The 16,897-nt window shown below is 39.3% G+C and overlaps 1 protein-coding gene across 1 annotated transcript in view; it reads right to left on the bottom strand.

The window, feature by feature from the left end:
* GLDN (gliomedin) overlaps positions 1-16,897 on the bottom strand; it is a 333,993-nt gene that overhangs the window by 254,350 nt on the left and 62,746 nt on the right. Inside the window, exons 3-4 of the mRNA XM_044077573.1 lie at positions 15,866-15,883; positions 3,229-3,336 (exon numbers count right to left, since the gene is read on the bottom strand). Of these exons, the coding sequence (XP_043933508.1) occupies positions 3,229-3,336; positions 15,866-15,883 (126 nt within the window). The remainder of the gene's footprint in view (positions 1-3,228; positions 3,337-15,865; positions 15,884-16,897) is intronic.

Raw genomic sequence — 16,897 nt, 5'->3', positions numbered from 1 at the left:
CACTATATCCACAATATAAAGTATACACAAGGCTGTCTGGACTATGGCCAGAAACAGACTGAAACCATAGAGTCCATGCCATATAACAAATACGATTGTTGTTCACCAATATGTAGTTTAACTGTTGCAATGCCCAAATGCCACATAAAAGCCAGAGTTTAACATTGCCTATTAAAACTTCTGTCCTCCTTTCATTTATTCATTCAGGTTTTTAGCATACAGGTAGTCTTTATGAATGGTATACTCAAAGGCCATGCAGTCAGGTGAAAGTATATGTCCCATTCACACTTGGAGTGAGGTGATGAGAACTGTAGTTTCATTTATTATTTTAATATAAAATTTATGTGGAATTATTCTTAATGCAACTGCAGTTGGCTGTGTATGCAGCTATTAAAGATAGATCATGTATGTGCATATTTTATCACAGTTTTTACCATAGTAGAAGAAAAAGGTAAAATGCGCTTTTCAGGTCACTACATGCCCCTGTATGACCTCCGCCCCTTCAGCATCTTCCTGCACCTCTGACCAACTGTTTCTAGGGCAGTGAGCAGTAGTAGTGCTTCATCTGGCCCATTACAAGATTAAGCACTAGAGACCAAGAAGTGAGCCTTGTGGCACTCCCTTAGTCAAATAGCTTCAGTCAGAGATGTCAGCAGATTTGATTGAGTTGCATCTTTCACTTAGGTAACTGCAAAATTAAGGAAGCAGTACTAAGACTTAAATGGCTGACAGAGTCAAATGTCCTCTTCAGGTCAATAAATAGTGCAATGGAGAAGGCTTCACCTTTCAGACTGCTGAGGATTTTGCTGGTGACAAAAGTAAAGAATATGAAAACAACATGACTCAGCCTGAACCGAAGTCTTTACAAAATGTTCACATTTAGTAACATTTTCCAAAACTTGGTTGCAGATGACTTTTCAAAAACTTCGATCAAAATATAGGAGTGAGGTGATAGACCTGAATTCAGTAGGGTATGTAGGCTTATTTACCTTTTGGCTTTTTCTGTGAGATTGCAATTGCATATTACACCTAGGGAGAGGGGAAAGTTTTAGTCTACAGATGACAATAGCGATATATTTCATATACATTTGGGTGATGGGTATTTTCATCTATGAAATGTTTCCAAAGCAGACAAAAAAGCTTTCTGGCTGTTTTGGTTGATGCATTGATATGTTCTTAAAAGGAAATAACTTTTGAAAATCAATGTAGTCAAAACTCACTACTTTTGGTTAATTTATGGTAGCCTTTTCAGCATTAATGCTAAGGGGAAAAAATAGAGAACTTGACATTCGCTGAGTTACAAGTTGCTTAAGCGGAAGTGATTACTTATTGCGTAGATAACTACATTTGACAAAGTTCACCTCAATAGAATGATGTCTCCTGTGCTAAGATGTGTTGAGTGATTGCTGCACAGTAACTACCCATGTCTGTGCTCCCAGTCTGTTCCTGAGATGTGGATGAGCATCTTTATAGAGCTATACAGTGGTCAGTATGATAGGGGTTGGTTAAAGGGGAAGTTTGATGGTCCCAAGTGTGGATGGGTGAATACCGATACCAGCAGAAACGGCCTTGAAATTAGGGATGGAAGGTAATTAAAGGAGGTAAACAACAATACAGACTGTTGAGGCAACAGTATAACAATGGGTTGGTGAAAATAGTAATCTTACAACAGATTATTATTTATTTATCTTATTATGTATTTTTAACCATTCTTTCTTATCCCAAACCCCAACAAATATCAGGCTACATCTCCACTTGCCAAATTCATGCTTCCTACTCCTGCCATGGGAAAGCACTGCAAAGGAGGTACAAGGGGTGGACAGCAGCTAACATCTTGTAAGTGTCTAAAAGATTTTTATTGTTCCGGATAAGACTCCTCCTACTGGCAGATACAGTGCAATTTGCAGACATTCCAAGAAGTTGTGAGTTCATATTTTTGCAGACTCAGGATGTTCCTCTGGAATGCATGCACACTTTAGCCAGGCTGATGTACCTGCAACCCTACGTGTTGGACCACACCACCAGGCCTTCCCTCAAGGGGCACTCCTGTTGTGGGACTTAAACCAGCTCTCCCCTACAGGATGGGTAAGACATCCTCAGCCCCTTGTTCATATTCTTCCACTCATGATTTCTCTGATGGTTAGGTCATATAGTAGCAACTAGGGATGATATATATATTTTTAGTTGTACACCTTTTGTTACTGGTTCAGGCCTGATGCCCAGTGAAAGTGTCACAACACTTCAGGTGCTTAACGGTACAGAGACTGTGCTACTTAAATGATAGGTCTTTTACAGAGATGAATTCTTTGTGCTTTCTGGTTCAACGTTTCAGTAAATGTATTTTTATTTGTAGTTTGTCTAATATCAAGCAGACTACTCAATTGTCTCTATTTTGGAGGAATGTTTCTATTTACAGGCCTGATTTAGGATGTCCCTATTCTTGCAGGTATGTCTCTATTTTTAGGCTTGATTTACCCCTTCACGCAATTTTCTGAATTCCCTTCATGCATGATTTTTGTAGCTGTCTAGTACAAAGAAAACTACACTACATGACCAATATATTAGTGGTAACAGTAATTTTAAGAAAAATAACACACATATTACAACTCCCTTTTTCTGAAGCAGAATTTTGTGATACAGTTCATTAAAATCTTCAGAGTTTATACTGTCTGATAATGTGCTTGTAAATATTCACCATTTTTGCTACTCTGTTTAGTAAACATGCTTCTGAGTAGTATTCCACATTCCTACTGGAAGTGGAAAGAGTTATTTGCTATTCGATATTCACATTTTATGCTAATTATGTGCCCAGATGTTTAGCCTGATGTTCCTACTTTTCAAGGGCCTTTGTTTTTATTTTCAATGTCTGAAGGTTGAGAGGTGTGGTTTCAAGACAAAACAGGATGAATTGTACAGCATGTAGTTGCTGTATTACAAGAACTCACAATCTCAGATTTGCATTCTGTTGCCCACAAACCACATCTAGAAAGCTGTGCTTGTAGAAATCTTTTAGCTGCTAAACACCAATATCTCCTGTGGATTATTGTCATTCAGCTAATTTAAACGGATTAGCAATTTATAACAAAAACTGTGAAAAAATAACAAAGCAATTTTTCGTGAGACTATCAGTTAATTTATGCACTATGACTAATGCTCTGTTAGAACAGAAAAAGCTTTACTTTAGTTCTTTTGTAACTGTGGTTGTAAAAAACTTTCAATAATTGTTACCTTGTTTTCCTCTTCTCATTATAGGCCCTGGCTCTCCTTTGGACCCTGGAAGACCCGGCAATCCATCAGAGCCATTGTGTCCTGGTAATCCATCCATGCCAGGTGGACCTTTATGAAAACACAGATACAGTCAGTTTGGTTCAATTTCATTTCATTATCTTTTTAAGCAGGCACTTCAAAGTTATTGAAAAGTTGAAACCTAAGATGCACAGCACAACTTATATTGTACGTAACAGCCAGTGTATTAGGTAAAACATGAAATAGGACTATGAAACCAATCCATTATTTAGAAAGTGGCATATAACACTGAATCAAACTTCTGGCTGCTCTTTAAAACTGGTGTTTGATTGATATCCATAAGCTATGTCTCTATGACAGTACAGGTGATCACCTGAAGATGGAATTATTAAATTAAATAGTTTCTCCTTCTATTGGAGGATAATTGTTTTAAAGGAATATGCTTTCCTAAAATAATTTTAAACCTTAACAATTGTAAAATTTTAGATACCATATGAAGGGCAGTAGGCTTTGAAATATTCTAAATTGGGTCGCTTATTCAGAATAATTGTGAATATGCCAAATGTTTAGTACCAGATGAAAATGAGTCACAAATTTGAACTCAAGAACAAGAAACTTAAAAATAATTTTATTGTAAGCACTATAAAAATAATCAGCAAAGCATTGTAACCAGTGGAGCGTGGCAGTACTTTAAAGAACAACATATGTATGTGTGAATAAGTGTGTGTGAGTGTGTGTGTGTGTGTGTGTGTGTGTGTGTGTGTGTGTGTGTGTGTGTGTGTGTGTGTGTGAGTGTGTGTGTGTGTGTGTGTGTGTGTGTGTGTGTGTGTGTGTGTGTGTGTGTGTGTGTGTGTGTGTGTGTGTGTGTGTGTGTGTGTGTGTGTGTGTGTGTGTGTATGTGTGTGTATATCTCTCTCTATCTCTTTCTATATGTATGTATATATATATATATACATACATATAGAGAGAGATACACACACACACACACACACGCACACACACACGCACACACGCGCACACACACACACACACACACACACACACACACACACACACACACACACACACACACACACACACACACATACACACACAGTGTTCCCCTTGGCATTGGTTAATTTAAGCTAAAACTGACCTCTATATTGGTGATCAGCAGTGCAAATGGTTATCAGTACTGTGAGAATGGACAGTCCTCAGGGTTGGGGAATATACCCTTTCCCTAAGGATTGTGTGATCTTGGAGTTAGTATATATAATTAGCAGGGCATGTGGATGGCTCATGGAGGCTTGCATCCCCTTCAGAAATGCTGTTTGTTAACTTTGCATGCTCCACGGAGAGCAGTAGTGGTCCAATGTTTGTTGATATAAATGTGTTGGCATTAGAGAGGTCGACATACCAGCCATGTAGTTGCTAGTAGCTCCATATATCTGTTACTGTCACATAATAACACCAAACTGTCCCCACACATTTCATATTAGTACAGGTCACTTTAGAGCTATAACATGGCTCTACTATCACATCAATGAAAAAGTACAAAGTGCAGGTGAGTCAATAATAGACAGCTTTATATGGAAATGTGTAACAGATCCAATGCTGTTTATTACGTTTCTGGATTACATTGCTAATTCCCACATAATAGTGCTAGCAGCAGTGGTCCTAATTCCCACATAATAGTGCTAGCAGCAGTGGTCCTAATTCCCACATAATAGTGCTAGCAGCAGTGGTCCTAATTCCCACATAATAGTGCTAGCAGCAGTGGTCCTAATTCCCACATAATAGTGCTAGCAGCAGAGGTCCACATGGCTTCTGCATGAAGTAATGTGTGTCTGCTCACAAATGGCTGTGTATATATGTAGCCATTATAGTAGTGTTGGGTCCACTATATTGCCTTGCTGTGCACAATCACTATTTTTGTGAACTACCTTCCCCAAGCAACCCCTGCACTATTAATCACATGGGCACAGCACCTGTGACACTGAGCATCTATAAAATAATATAATCTCATCCCCCAGTGCTGACTTCAGTATGTTGCTGTAGACCCATAGCATGTGAGGTTGAATGTCTTTAAGTAATATAACTCTCCTATTCCAGCAGTTTCTGTGGCATTTATAGCTATAGGGCCAGCAATGTCAGACCTTCTTGCTGTCACTAGCTGCATACCTACTATTACACTGCAATACTCTGTCCATCATGGAAAATTAATGGCACACTGAGCTTCTGCTCTTTATAACATTCATGGCACACTGCAACACAGTGACTTTGGAGTGATAGACATCAGAACCTGTGTCTGAAATGGGCATATGTCAGTAGTTCAGATGAGATGCTTTCATATTATACTTGGATTATGGTATGGTGGGCATCTCTGAATTTCACTCTTTGATCTCTTAATCTCCTTTATATGGCATTGTTAGGTTACTATAACTTACTTATACATTGTAGACCATACTTCATATATACCAACCAGATTTTATATACCATATTCACACAGTGTGTACCACCTTTACTGAATCCAACCCATATCAAACAAAACACATACATTGGTTAAGTCATTAACATGCTGCACTATAACTTATTACAGTGCACACCACTTACAAGAAGACTGTGAGGAGAAACTGAAAAGAATGGTTGCGGTATTCATTAGGGGTCATCTTAACTCATCTAATGGAGAAGACTAGCCCTACAAATGTGGTGGGATTTCCATGTCCCTCCTCAAGCACATGATAATCTATCACTGAGATCAGACCACAGTGGAGAAAGAGACAAATCACAATGAGATGATCCTTAAAAGAAAATAGCTTAATATGAGCCAAATGGTGACCATGGATTGATCCAGTCATAACAGCCTGTGCAGTACCGACAATGCTGCATTATTTCATGTGAAAAATATTATCTTATTGTGAATTATTTGTTCTACCACAAAGTGGCATGATGGGATGTCCATTTTAATGTGACTTTGCTTCGTTTTCTTGCCATGTACTTTGTCTCACCTCATTGTGAGTCCACTTTGCCATTCCTTTACCTTCTGAGTCTTTTAATATTTACTAAGAACTCCCATGCTCTAAGTCCTGACTTTATACGAAAACCTGTTGAGACAGCAGTCAGTCGAGTTCTTTAAAAGACACAATTTGGTTATTGCAATTTGCAGGTACCTAGAAATAGTTTTATTATCCTTTCCTTGGTCAAATTAGCAACAATAGTTAATTTTACTTATTTTTGTAGTTGGTACCCTTGGCATACTCTCATAATTTCTTCAGTCACAGGTTTGACTTAGTCATACAACTGCAAGAAAATTAATCACTACAACTTTTAAATTAACAGAAAATACACAGTCTAGGTCAGAATCAGAATCAGACAAAAATGCAGTGGCAATTGTCAGTAATTAACAAACAAAACAAGCAAACAAAAAATATATAACAATGTATGATGTTACTCTGAACAAAAGATTTTGACAATGTTCCTTGAAAAAAAACAGTCACACAATTTATTTAAATCTAATTATACCATCAGTATCAACTAAGCCATATTAGAACTGCAACCTCTAAGGAGGAAGTGTAAGAAGACATGCTTAATTGTATGCATAGATTCTTTCATTTACTTTACAAATGAGAGATGTCTTCCATGAGACCCTTTTAAATTCCATCTATGTGGCCATTTGAAATATCAGATTTCCATTATACTTGAGGGATACCCTTCCAAGTGTTCCTTTCAAGTATCATTTCTGTTTTTATCAGACAGTCTTGCTTCCATTGGCCCTTCACCATTTTGCTATTTTCACTTTTAGCCATTTCCCCATCCTGACCACGGGCAGTCTCAATAAATACATTGTCATAGCTGTTTCTTTCTTCATAAACAGATTTAGCAATTTTCTTACTATTTCTACTGTCCCTATCTTCCTAGTGAGTTACAGCTGATGGCTTTGATCTCTCTTTGTCACCCACCTGTGACAAGAGGCCAGCAAATGTTCCCCTTGCAACATATCCCTAAACTTATAGGTAATATTATCTTCAACATATGTAGGAGTTTACTTTTGTTTGTCATTCAGTCACTGCAACAAATAGTTCCAGTGCATGTTCCTTACTCATGAACCAACGTACTTTTATTTTCTTTTGTTTAAAAAAAGTAATTTATTTATTTATTTCAGTTTGATTACCGGGGAAGTCCACCGGGCCAGAAAGTGCCCATTTTCAGTGGAGGCCCGGGGAGAAAAGCTCCACAAAAAAAAAAAAAAAACACACACTACACACAATTAGAGGTTACAAAAAGAAATTTCAAATACAGAGGTAAAAATACAAGTATGAATTCATGCAAAACAGGTATAGTAAAATAATAAATTGTCATTGTACAAGCAATGAGACAAAGTTGCAGGTTTTTACATTCAGAGCAATAGGAATCAATTGTCAAGAAATAGGCATCAGTGATTACTGGACAGTTGTGTTATACACATGCTAAGAGTTGAGAGAGAAATTGAAATAACAGAAGGTGATGGAATAAGTTTGAGTAAGGTAAACAGAAAAGGAGAGGACGTAGTGAAGTTTGCATCAGGAGTTTAGTAGGCTCTATGGGGAAATGTATTTGTATTTATGTAGGGTGAAAGCAGGAGCATTTGTGTTTGGAGGATAGAAATGAGAAAAGTTGAGTTTTGAAAGATTCTGGGTAAGGTATTGTCCTAAGTGAGGGAGGAAGAGAGTTCCATTTTTTGCCTACTATGAAAGAGAGAAGGAGTTGGCCTGCAGGGCGTTTGGGTTTATGAATAGCGATGAAATTTTGATGTTCAGATCTCAGGGATCTGGTTGGGATGTAAGGGGGAAGGATGTTTGTTAGAGCTGGGCACTTATTAGGAAAAAATATTAATTTGTGAGCAGTGGTAAGTTGGAGGTAGTCGAGGTAGTTAGGGAGTTCCAGCCAGTTCAATGATTGTAGGGAGAGGCAGTGGTGAGAACAGGTTTTGGATTTGGTTGCGAATTTGGAGATTTTATTGTAGCAAGTTTCAAGTTTAGAGGTGAGGGAAGAAGACAGGTTAGTTAGAAGAGGGGCTGCATATAGTAAGGAAGGAAGGAGATAGGTAGTTGCTAAAGTATGCCTGGAGGAGTTGGAGAGAAAGCGGTTATTCCTGTAGAGCATACCAAGTTTTTGGTGGGTTTTCTTGATGTTTTGTTGCGTGGATATCAAATTTGAGGTATTCATCTATGGTGATACCTAGGAGTTTTGCAGAAGGAACCACTTCTATGGCAGTGTTGTTTTGGCTAAGGACTTTGAAAGCATTTTTGTCGAAGGAGTAGCCCCTGGAGGGTGGGAAGAGAAGTATTTTAGATTTATTAGAGTTGAGAGAGAGATGGTTGCAGTGCATCCAGTTCTCAGTAGTAGAAAAAGCTATTTGAGTTTTTGACAGTAATTCTGGCAAGTTGGCAGCGGAGCAAACTAAGGTGGAGTCATCAGCGTATTGGATAACTGTTGTGTCAGGGATGACAGAGTGAAGGTTATTTATGAAGATGTTGAAAAGCATGGGTCCAAGGATGGATCCCTGGGGAACACCGGTGGGAGTGGGCAGGAATGAGGAGGTAGAGTTATTCCATCTGACAGCTTGTGATCTGTCAGATAGGTAGCTGGAGAACCAGGAGAGGGTTTCAGGGGAAAGATGAAGGTTAGAGAGATGACAGAGTAGGTGATTGTGGGAGATAGTGTCGAAGGCTTTAGAAAGATCTAGTAGTGTTGAGGATACTAGTAAACCGGAGTCTCAAGCCCGATTTACTGTATCTAAGAAGGATAGTAAGGCGGTAATGGTGCTGTGGCCAGGGCGGAAACCATGCTGGGTGGGAGTTATGAGGTTATTTTGGGTTAAGAAAGGCATAAGTTGGTGGTGGACACATTTTTCAAGAATTTTTGATATAGGTGAAAGAAGGGTGATTGGGCGGAAGTTGGAGATATTAGTGTTTTTGCCTCCTTTATGAAGAGGAAGGATGAAGGCAGCACGCCAGAGTTTGGGTACGTAAGATTCTTTTAAAGATCTATTGATTAGGATGCTGATAGGGATGGCAATACCTTCAGCAGCAGCTTTGAGGAAGGAGGAGGGTATGTTGTCAGGGGCATTTGAGCAAGGCTTTAGTTTAGTGAGGAGTCTCTTTATAAAAGTAGTTGGAACAGGTTTGAGATTGAAATTAGGAGGGGAGTGAGGAGGGTAGGAGGGAGAAGAGGAATGAGAGTAGGAAGGATTGTTGTCTGGGAAAGATTTGGTAAGATTAGCTATAGAGTCAGTAAAAAATGTGTTAAAGAGAGAGCTGAGTTCTGAGTCAGTTATGCTAGGGTCAGGGCAGGGATTATTCCTGGATCCTGGGAGGAGTAGGGAATTAATAGATTTCCAGAATTGTTTTGGGTTTACGTTATTGTTAGACTGAAGTTTATTATAATAGTTTTTTTTGTCAGAGATGATTAGTTTTTTTGCTTGGTTGCGAAGTTGTGTGTATTGAAGCAGGGTGGAAGGTATCTTATTTTTCTGGTAGAGCTTCCAGTGTTTGTCCCTACAATTCATGATTTGTTTGGTTTCTTTGGAGAGCCATGGAGCAGAATTAGTTTTGACTCGTTTGTTTCTTGGTGGGGCTTGGGAGTTGAGAATTTTTAGGAAAGTGGAGTTGAAATGTTCTACTGCGTTGTCAAGGGGAAGAGTATTTAGAATTTGCCAGTTAATGTGTTTAAGAGTGTTTGAAAATTTAGAGGGGTTGAAGTTGCTGAGATTACAGTGTGGATGTAATGGTGCTGATGTTTAGTGGTGTTGTTTGAGCGATGTATGAATGCAGGGAGATGGTCACTAAAGGTGTCTGGGATAGTGCCAGAGAGTGTTATTTTGTTTGGGTGGGAGTCTAAGATCCAGTCGATGATGGATCCTGGGGGGTGGTGTTTATTTGGGCGTGTGATAGTGTGAATTACTTGGGTAAAGTTGTACAGGTTAATGAATAGGGAGGGAGAAGGAGAGTTAATTTTATTCCAATCAATATTAACATCGCCAAGGATGAAAGTTTCAAATTTTATTTTGGTTGAGGCCCAGTGAAGAATATTTTCAAGGGTAGAGATGTTGTCGCCAGGGGATATATAAAGGGAGATAATGCAGATATTTTTGTGTTTATTTAGTCGTAGGAGACTAGTTGTTAGTTCAGAGTTTTTGAATTGTGGAATTGGAGTTTGTAGAGAGATTACAGAGAGAAGGTTAGAGTAGATTAGTGCAGAGCCTCCTCCTTTTCTGTTTAGACGGTCGCTTCTATGGATTTGGTAACCAGTAGGAAGGATTTCAGAGTCTGCAGTATGGGGTTTTAGCCAAGTTTCAGAGACTGCTAAGATGTCAGGTTGGTTGTGGCAAATCCAAGCTTGTATTTGGTGTATTTTATTATTTAGGCTCTGGGCATTTATAGTAAAGAACTTAAGGGAGTTAAGAGAGGAGGTAGGAGTGGAAAAGGGAAGGGTGGAGTTGGAGTGTGCTATGGAAGAAGTAGGGGGTGGGGGGAGAGAGTTGTTAGTAGAAAAGCAAGGACCGGGGTTGGGATGGATATCTCCAGATAAGGCTAGGTCATTATAGGGATTAGCTTTTAGTTGTTTGGATTTATTGAGAGAGAAGTTGTTTGGAGATGGTATTAGTGTAACAGTGAAGGTAGTTGTTGTAGTTGAGAGGAGTTTAGGAAGGAATAGGTACAGTAGTTTAGGAGGAATAAGAGAGGAAGATATGGCATTGTAGTGGGTAATGAAAGCAGGTGGAGAGTGAGAGCAGTGGATAGTTTGAGAAGTGGGTAGGTGTAAGGGAGCTGAGGGAGGGAAGGAAGTAGTAAGATAGAGAGGAATTAGAAGTGCAAGAAGGGAGCATGGGCTAAGGATTGTGTGAAGGATATGGGAGGGCATACTTAGGGAGGAGGGGGATTGGGAAGAGAAAAGATTGAAGTTTGCAGGCTATTTGAGGAAGAGAGGTAAGGAAGTGGGAGAGGATGTGAAAAATTAGTCTTAGTGTGGGTAGGAGTGCAGGCTTGAGTGGAGTGGGAGGAGTCACAAGTGGGAGGGGTAATGAGGAGAAGATACAGAGAGGCTGATTGGAATTTGTAGGAGGGGTTAGAAAGTAGAAATGTAGAGGTACTGGGGATGGGTGGGAATTGGGGGTAGGGTAGGGGAGCAGAGTGAGCCCGCAGGGCGAATGGAGCGGGAAGAGCCAAAGGAAGTAGAAAATGGAAGGAAAACAATCAGTGGAGTATGAGAGCCAGAAGGTAAGCTTGCACAGCTGTGAAGTAAGATGTAAGACTGGCAGCAAATCAGAGTAGTGGATAGATGTAAAGAGATGACAGAAGAAGATGGAACAGAGACATATAAGGGGAAAATAGAGATGAGTATAAGTAGTGAGGAGAAGAGGACAGGTAATTAAGGGAGAAATGGTAAGGGATGGAGTAGTAGGATAGTCAGAGAACTATATGGGTAAGGATAAGGAGAAGAGGAGAAAAGAAAGTGGAGAGAGCAGAAAGGAATGGGAGCACCACCTAGTGGGCAGTCAGTATGATGCAGCAGAGACCCTTACATGAGAAAATTAGGAAGGAGAGAGGAAGGAGCTTGCATACTACAGAGAAGGGTGGAGAATAATCAAGGGAGGAGTGAGTTGAGAAGTGGACAAGAGGGAAACAGATGTACGAAAGAGGAGGTATAGGGTATGTTGGTGGGCAGGAAAAGGGAAAGCTTTGGCTGCTGGCTAACCTGGCAGGAAAGCGTACAGAGAGCTGCTAGAAAGTATGTATAACCTTCAGTAATGTACAATGGATAAAGCACAGGACGGATAAGACTTCAGACTTCTTTGCTCTTGTGATTTATGTCCATAACAGAAACAATAAATGCAATTTATATGTACTTTACTTTAGTTAATGTGATATCCACCATATGAAAAGAATGAGACAGGTTCCTTGTAGTAGGATCTAACCCTACTCTAAATGGAATTACATAACTTGGTAGCAAACTAAAAAAATCATGAAGCATTTTCCACTATTACCATACAGAGCACATTGCATTCTTTACTATATATGTAAATATTGTAACCTACATTGTACGAGTTTACAGTGACTGTGGAGTTAAACATATTTTGGAGACTGGACTGTGGATGTATAGCCATGTCATGTTGGGAATGTATAGGGTGCTGTTTCCCTACATTACAAGTTTTATTTGTTATGCCTTATTTTACAATAACACACCACTGAAGTCTGAGACATTGCTGACTGGTCGGACTAGAGCAATATACTTAGGGGATAAGGTTGTAACCTGGCAAAGATTATATTAAGTAGCAGAGATATGCAGGGTACAAACTGTGCAGCACATAACGAATGAAGTAGATGAAAGCTGTTTAATATAGAGTGTGTCATATATATGCAAGCCAATATAAAACAATAACAATACCGACAGCAGACAAATTTAAGAATTGCACACTCCTTCCTGCTCAGTTTATTCCAGAGCACTTTGCATACTTTAGCGTTGTATTGCACCAGGAGTGATGTGAATTAAGATGAATCTCTAAATCACTAGCTGTAGTGAAAATCCCTTATTGTGCTATACTAGCTTGCAGCCAAAGGCTTTTGATAAAGAAAAGAAGTTAATGAACTCCTGTTTTTGTTTTTGCAGCAGAATCTGTATAAAAAAATCCCATATCCATGATGCTGTTGAAGTGAACATAGTATATAATTCACCATTTAATTTTTAATGTATAAGTACCCTAGCAATCTATTAACTACTATTCATTCTCTTAACTGTCTACTTAATATAGAGGTAGACAGTCATTGTTATCAGATAAGCGTATTGGAAATGCATGTGCTTCTTAGTTTGGCGGTTGGGTTTTAAACATAAATCAATATGTCTCTCTGTTTAATGTTTTACTTGTATAGCTTATTACTAAAATTAGCAATAAAAAGACACTTTGCAAGTGGAATAAAAAGTGAATAAATAAATTAAAAAAGAAAAAAAATCACTTATACATGAGCAGAGTTATAGGAAACCACACTTTTATTAAAAGGAAATCACTGAATAACTAATGCTGCTTACATTCTGCAGTTTGTACCCTTCTGGACTGTGTAGTCTTCTGTACTGTACTGGTGTACAGATATGTGCTGTAAAAGTATAGGTATGAATGAGCAAATTGCGAATATATATTTTGGTGTGAATGTAAATGCTAATCTTGTGTACATAATATGCCTGTAAAAAATTGTGCTTGTTTAGTGCATTTAGATTAAAACTCTGTATATGTATCATGTACTATATAGGAGCAGTCATGTACATAATGATTTTAGCATACATAATCTGACACTGCCTATCAAAGTGACACATTTAGATGATTGATTATTAGTCTCAGGACTGCAGGAGCAGATGACATCAGCAAAGAGTGAAGAGGCCCTGATGTCACTTCCTGTGGGGTGTGAGGGGTAAATACTCAGGAATGCTGCTTTGTTCAAGTTTCTTGATCAGAAGTGGAGAAACTACAGAGCCATTTGGTCCAAGGTAGGTGGGGCCATCTGCAGGCATACATCACTCACAATACCTAGTGACATTTCTATCCAATACCCTTTTCTAAACCCTGGCTGTGCCAAGAAGGCATGCAAGGGGCCAAGTAGAACCTGTTCATAGGTTCATAGGATCATAGGTAGGTACTAGGCTATTGGTCCTAGGACCTATATAAGCCTAGCCAAAAAGGTACCCTGGCTTTCACCACCCAAGAAAATAATTTTTCTGTGCTCCTGTCGAGCAGAGCCACAGAAGTGATCCCCGGGGTGAATTTCCTATTTCCCATCCAATCATCAAGATTTTTCTTGAAGAGTGCTAATGAGGAGCTTTGTTTGATATAGATAGGTAGTCTGTTCCAGAGTATGGGAAGTCTCTGGGACAGGAATCTATCCTTCCAGCATGTTCTGTTTATTGTGGTGACAAGGCTTAGGTCCCTAGAGCGTGTAGTTCAGAGGGATTGGGATTTCTTTAAGTGGAGAATGTCCAACAGCTCTGGGTTTGACATAGTTTTGTATGTTAGGCAGAGATCGCCTCTGAGTAGGCGACATGCGACGGAGTAAAGCTGGAATTTTTTGAGACTGTCTGCATAGGCCATCTGTTTGAGGCCGGTAATCCTCTTTGTGAGGTATTTCTGCGGCCTTTCCAGTTTTTGTAGATGTCTTGTGAGGTACATACCAAAGGGGCATTGTACTCTATATTGGGTCTAATAAATGATGAGTAGAGGGGAACAATTACCTCTTTTTTCCTGGATGAGAAACCTTTTGTGATGAGGTGTGCCACATAGAAGGATTTCCTGACTACTGTGGCAGTGTGATTATCAAAGGAGAGACTACTGTCCATCTGTGTTCCAAGGTCTCTTATCACACTTTCAGTGTTAAGTAGACTACCACCAATGTAATAGTTCATGGGTGCAGAGTTTTTACCAAAAGGGATGACAGTGAACTTTTTGGCATTGAGCTTGAGGCCATGACTTTGACACCAGGTATCTGTCTTAGTGAGGCCCTTTTGTAGGATGTCCACATTGTTAGGAGTTTCGATTATGGCTCCTAGTTTGCAGTCATCTGCGAACTTCATTAGCCAAAGACCTTCTGTGTTAGCCTGTACTTCAGAGAAGTAGATACCAAACAGGAGAGGACCCAGGACTGAACCCTGTGGTACTCCACTTGTCACTGGTCTGAAGTCAGATTTGGAGTCTGCTACTTTTACAGTGTGGGTGTCTGTCAATGAGCCATTTGTTAACCCATCTTGTGACATAGGGATTTATACCTAGTTTAGTGAGCTTATTTATAATTCCAGAGTGGGGGGTGGTGTCAAAAGCCTTAATCTCTAGATAGGTTGTGTGAACCACCTTACCCTCATCTACGGCTTTGGTGACTGCTTCAAAGAAGTCTATCAGGTTTAGGAGACATGATCTGGCTTTTACAAACCCAGACTGGATGGGGTCCAGAGTTTGGGGATTACCAATGTCTTTGTTTATAAGTTCCATGATGATATGTTCCATGGCCTTGCAGACCAGGCTCGTCAGGCTAATGGGGCGGCAGTTCCCAGGGTCCGTGGTGGATCCCCCTTTGTGGAGTAGGATAACCATTGCTGTGCGTCATTCAGTGGGCACAAAGTCTGAGGTGAGACTATCATTGAACATGGTACTTAGGTGGGGTGCCAGTTCATTCTGTAGTTCATGTAGAATGCAGCCTGGGATGTTGTCAGGTCCCATGGATGCTGTGCTCTTGGCTTTGTGGCTCTGTGGATTGTACTTGATGGTTTACTTTACTTCCTCCCCATGGGAGCAAACAGACTGTGTAGCTCTTAACCTTTGTGAAATGAGCAGGTTACCTGAACAATCGAGGAGAGGCAATATGGTCAGGTTGAAAACATAAGAAAAAAAAATCATAAGTGTATGAAACCATTTCTTCCAGTAAAGCAACATAGCTGTTATTGCCCAATGACATATAAATAAATTACACATTTGGAGGGGAAACTAATTATTTTTATACAGTCCATTTGTAGATGATAGTTATCAAGTGTTCCTATGCACAGACTTGTGCATTGATTAATAAGTTCATGTACTCAGATTAGTAAGTTCATGTACTCTGAGAATCGTTCAAATCAATATTCTTACCTGGAGGCCCAGGAGGTCCTGCAAGAAGAAAGACATAAAAAAAAAAAAAAAAAAAAAAAAAAAAATTAGTCTATCAACTGACAACATATAATGGCAGAAATAATGTTATTATATAGTAACAACAAGACATCATGTCCTATTTGTTGATGGATCTTTTGATATTCAACTCATGATAATCTGTTTTGAGAGAATATTTTCCTAAATTTATTAGCAGTTTTCTTATCATTCAGAAAACATAAAATGCCTTTGAAATGCAATTTTCGTACACCCCCCCCCCCCATCAATCCCTTGAAGGCTAACACTAAAGATAGGCCCAGAATAACAATGATTTTCAGATAAAGTGAATTTTCTTGATGGTCATAACATAAGCACCTTAAAAAATAAGATTTAAGAATTATAAGATGGAAGAAGTAATGTTGTGCTGGTTATCATGAAACGAGATGTCAAGAAGCAGCAGAATCCACATAAGTAGATGTATATAATTAGTGACAAATTAATGTCTCTTTAGAAGCACACCTGACACAGGTCTTGTACGTAGCAGTGAAAGTTCTTAATCAGCAAGTTATACAGTAACAGAGAGAAGCTGTGTATGTAGTCATACTTATTTGCCATTCCAGCTGCATGCAGCCAACAGTGTAACAATGCCTGTAGGCTTAATTTGGGTATATGGCTCAGTATAAATATATATTTTTTTGTCAGCGTTCATTCCAGTGGGAAAAAAACATATCAACTGCTCAAACTACTGAATTCAGTGAAAATAAAAAAAGAACAGCATTTTCTGCAGGAGGGTAGTTCCTCCTTCATCCACACATGAGGAGGTAATCCACTTCATACCCCAAGTAGCACATCAGCGGGGAAGAGGAAGCACGTCCTTACTGCCACTGTTTTTACTAGAAACCTTTTTATGAAACAGGTACTTAACTAAACAAAGCAGGTAGTCGTTGTTTAGACAAAACCCAAAACTCCAAAAGCAGCACTTCTCCCCTGAATTCATATACACACTGCTGCTGCTGCTGCCAGCTACCTTATTCA

Source organism: Protopterus annectens, chromosome 7.part0 (assembly GCF_019279795.1).
Source record: "Protopterus annectens isolate FY-2018-M chromosome 7.part0, PAN1.0, whole genome shotgun sequence".
NCBI classification, from domain to species: domain Eukaryota; kingdom Metazoa; phylum Chordata; order Ceratodontiformes; family Protopteridae; genus Protopterus; species Protopterus annectens.
This window is presented reverse-complemented; position numbering and strand designations above follow the sequence as displayed.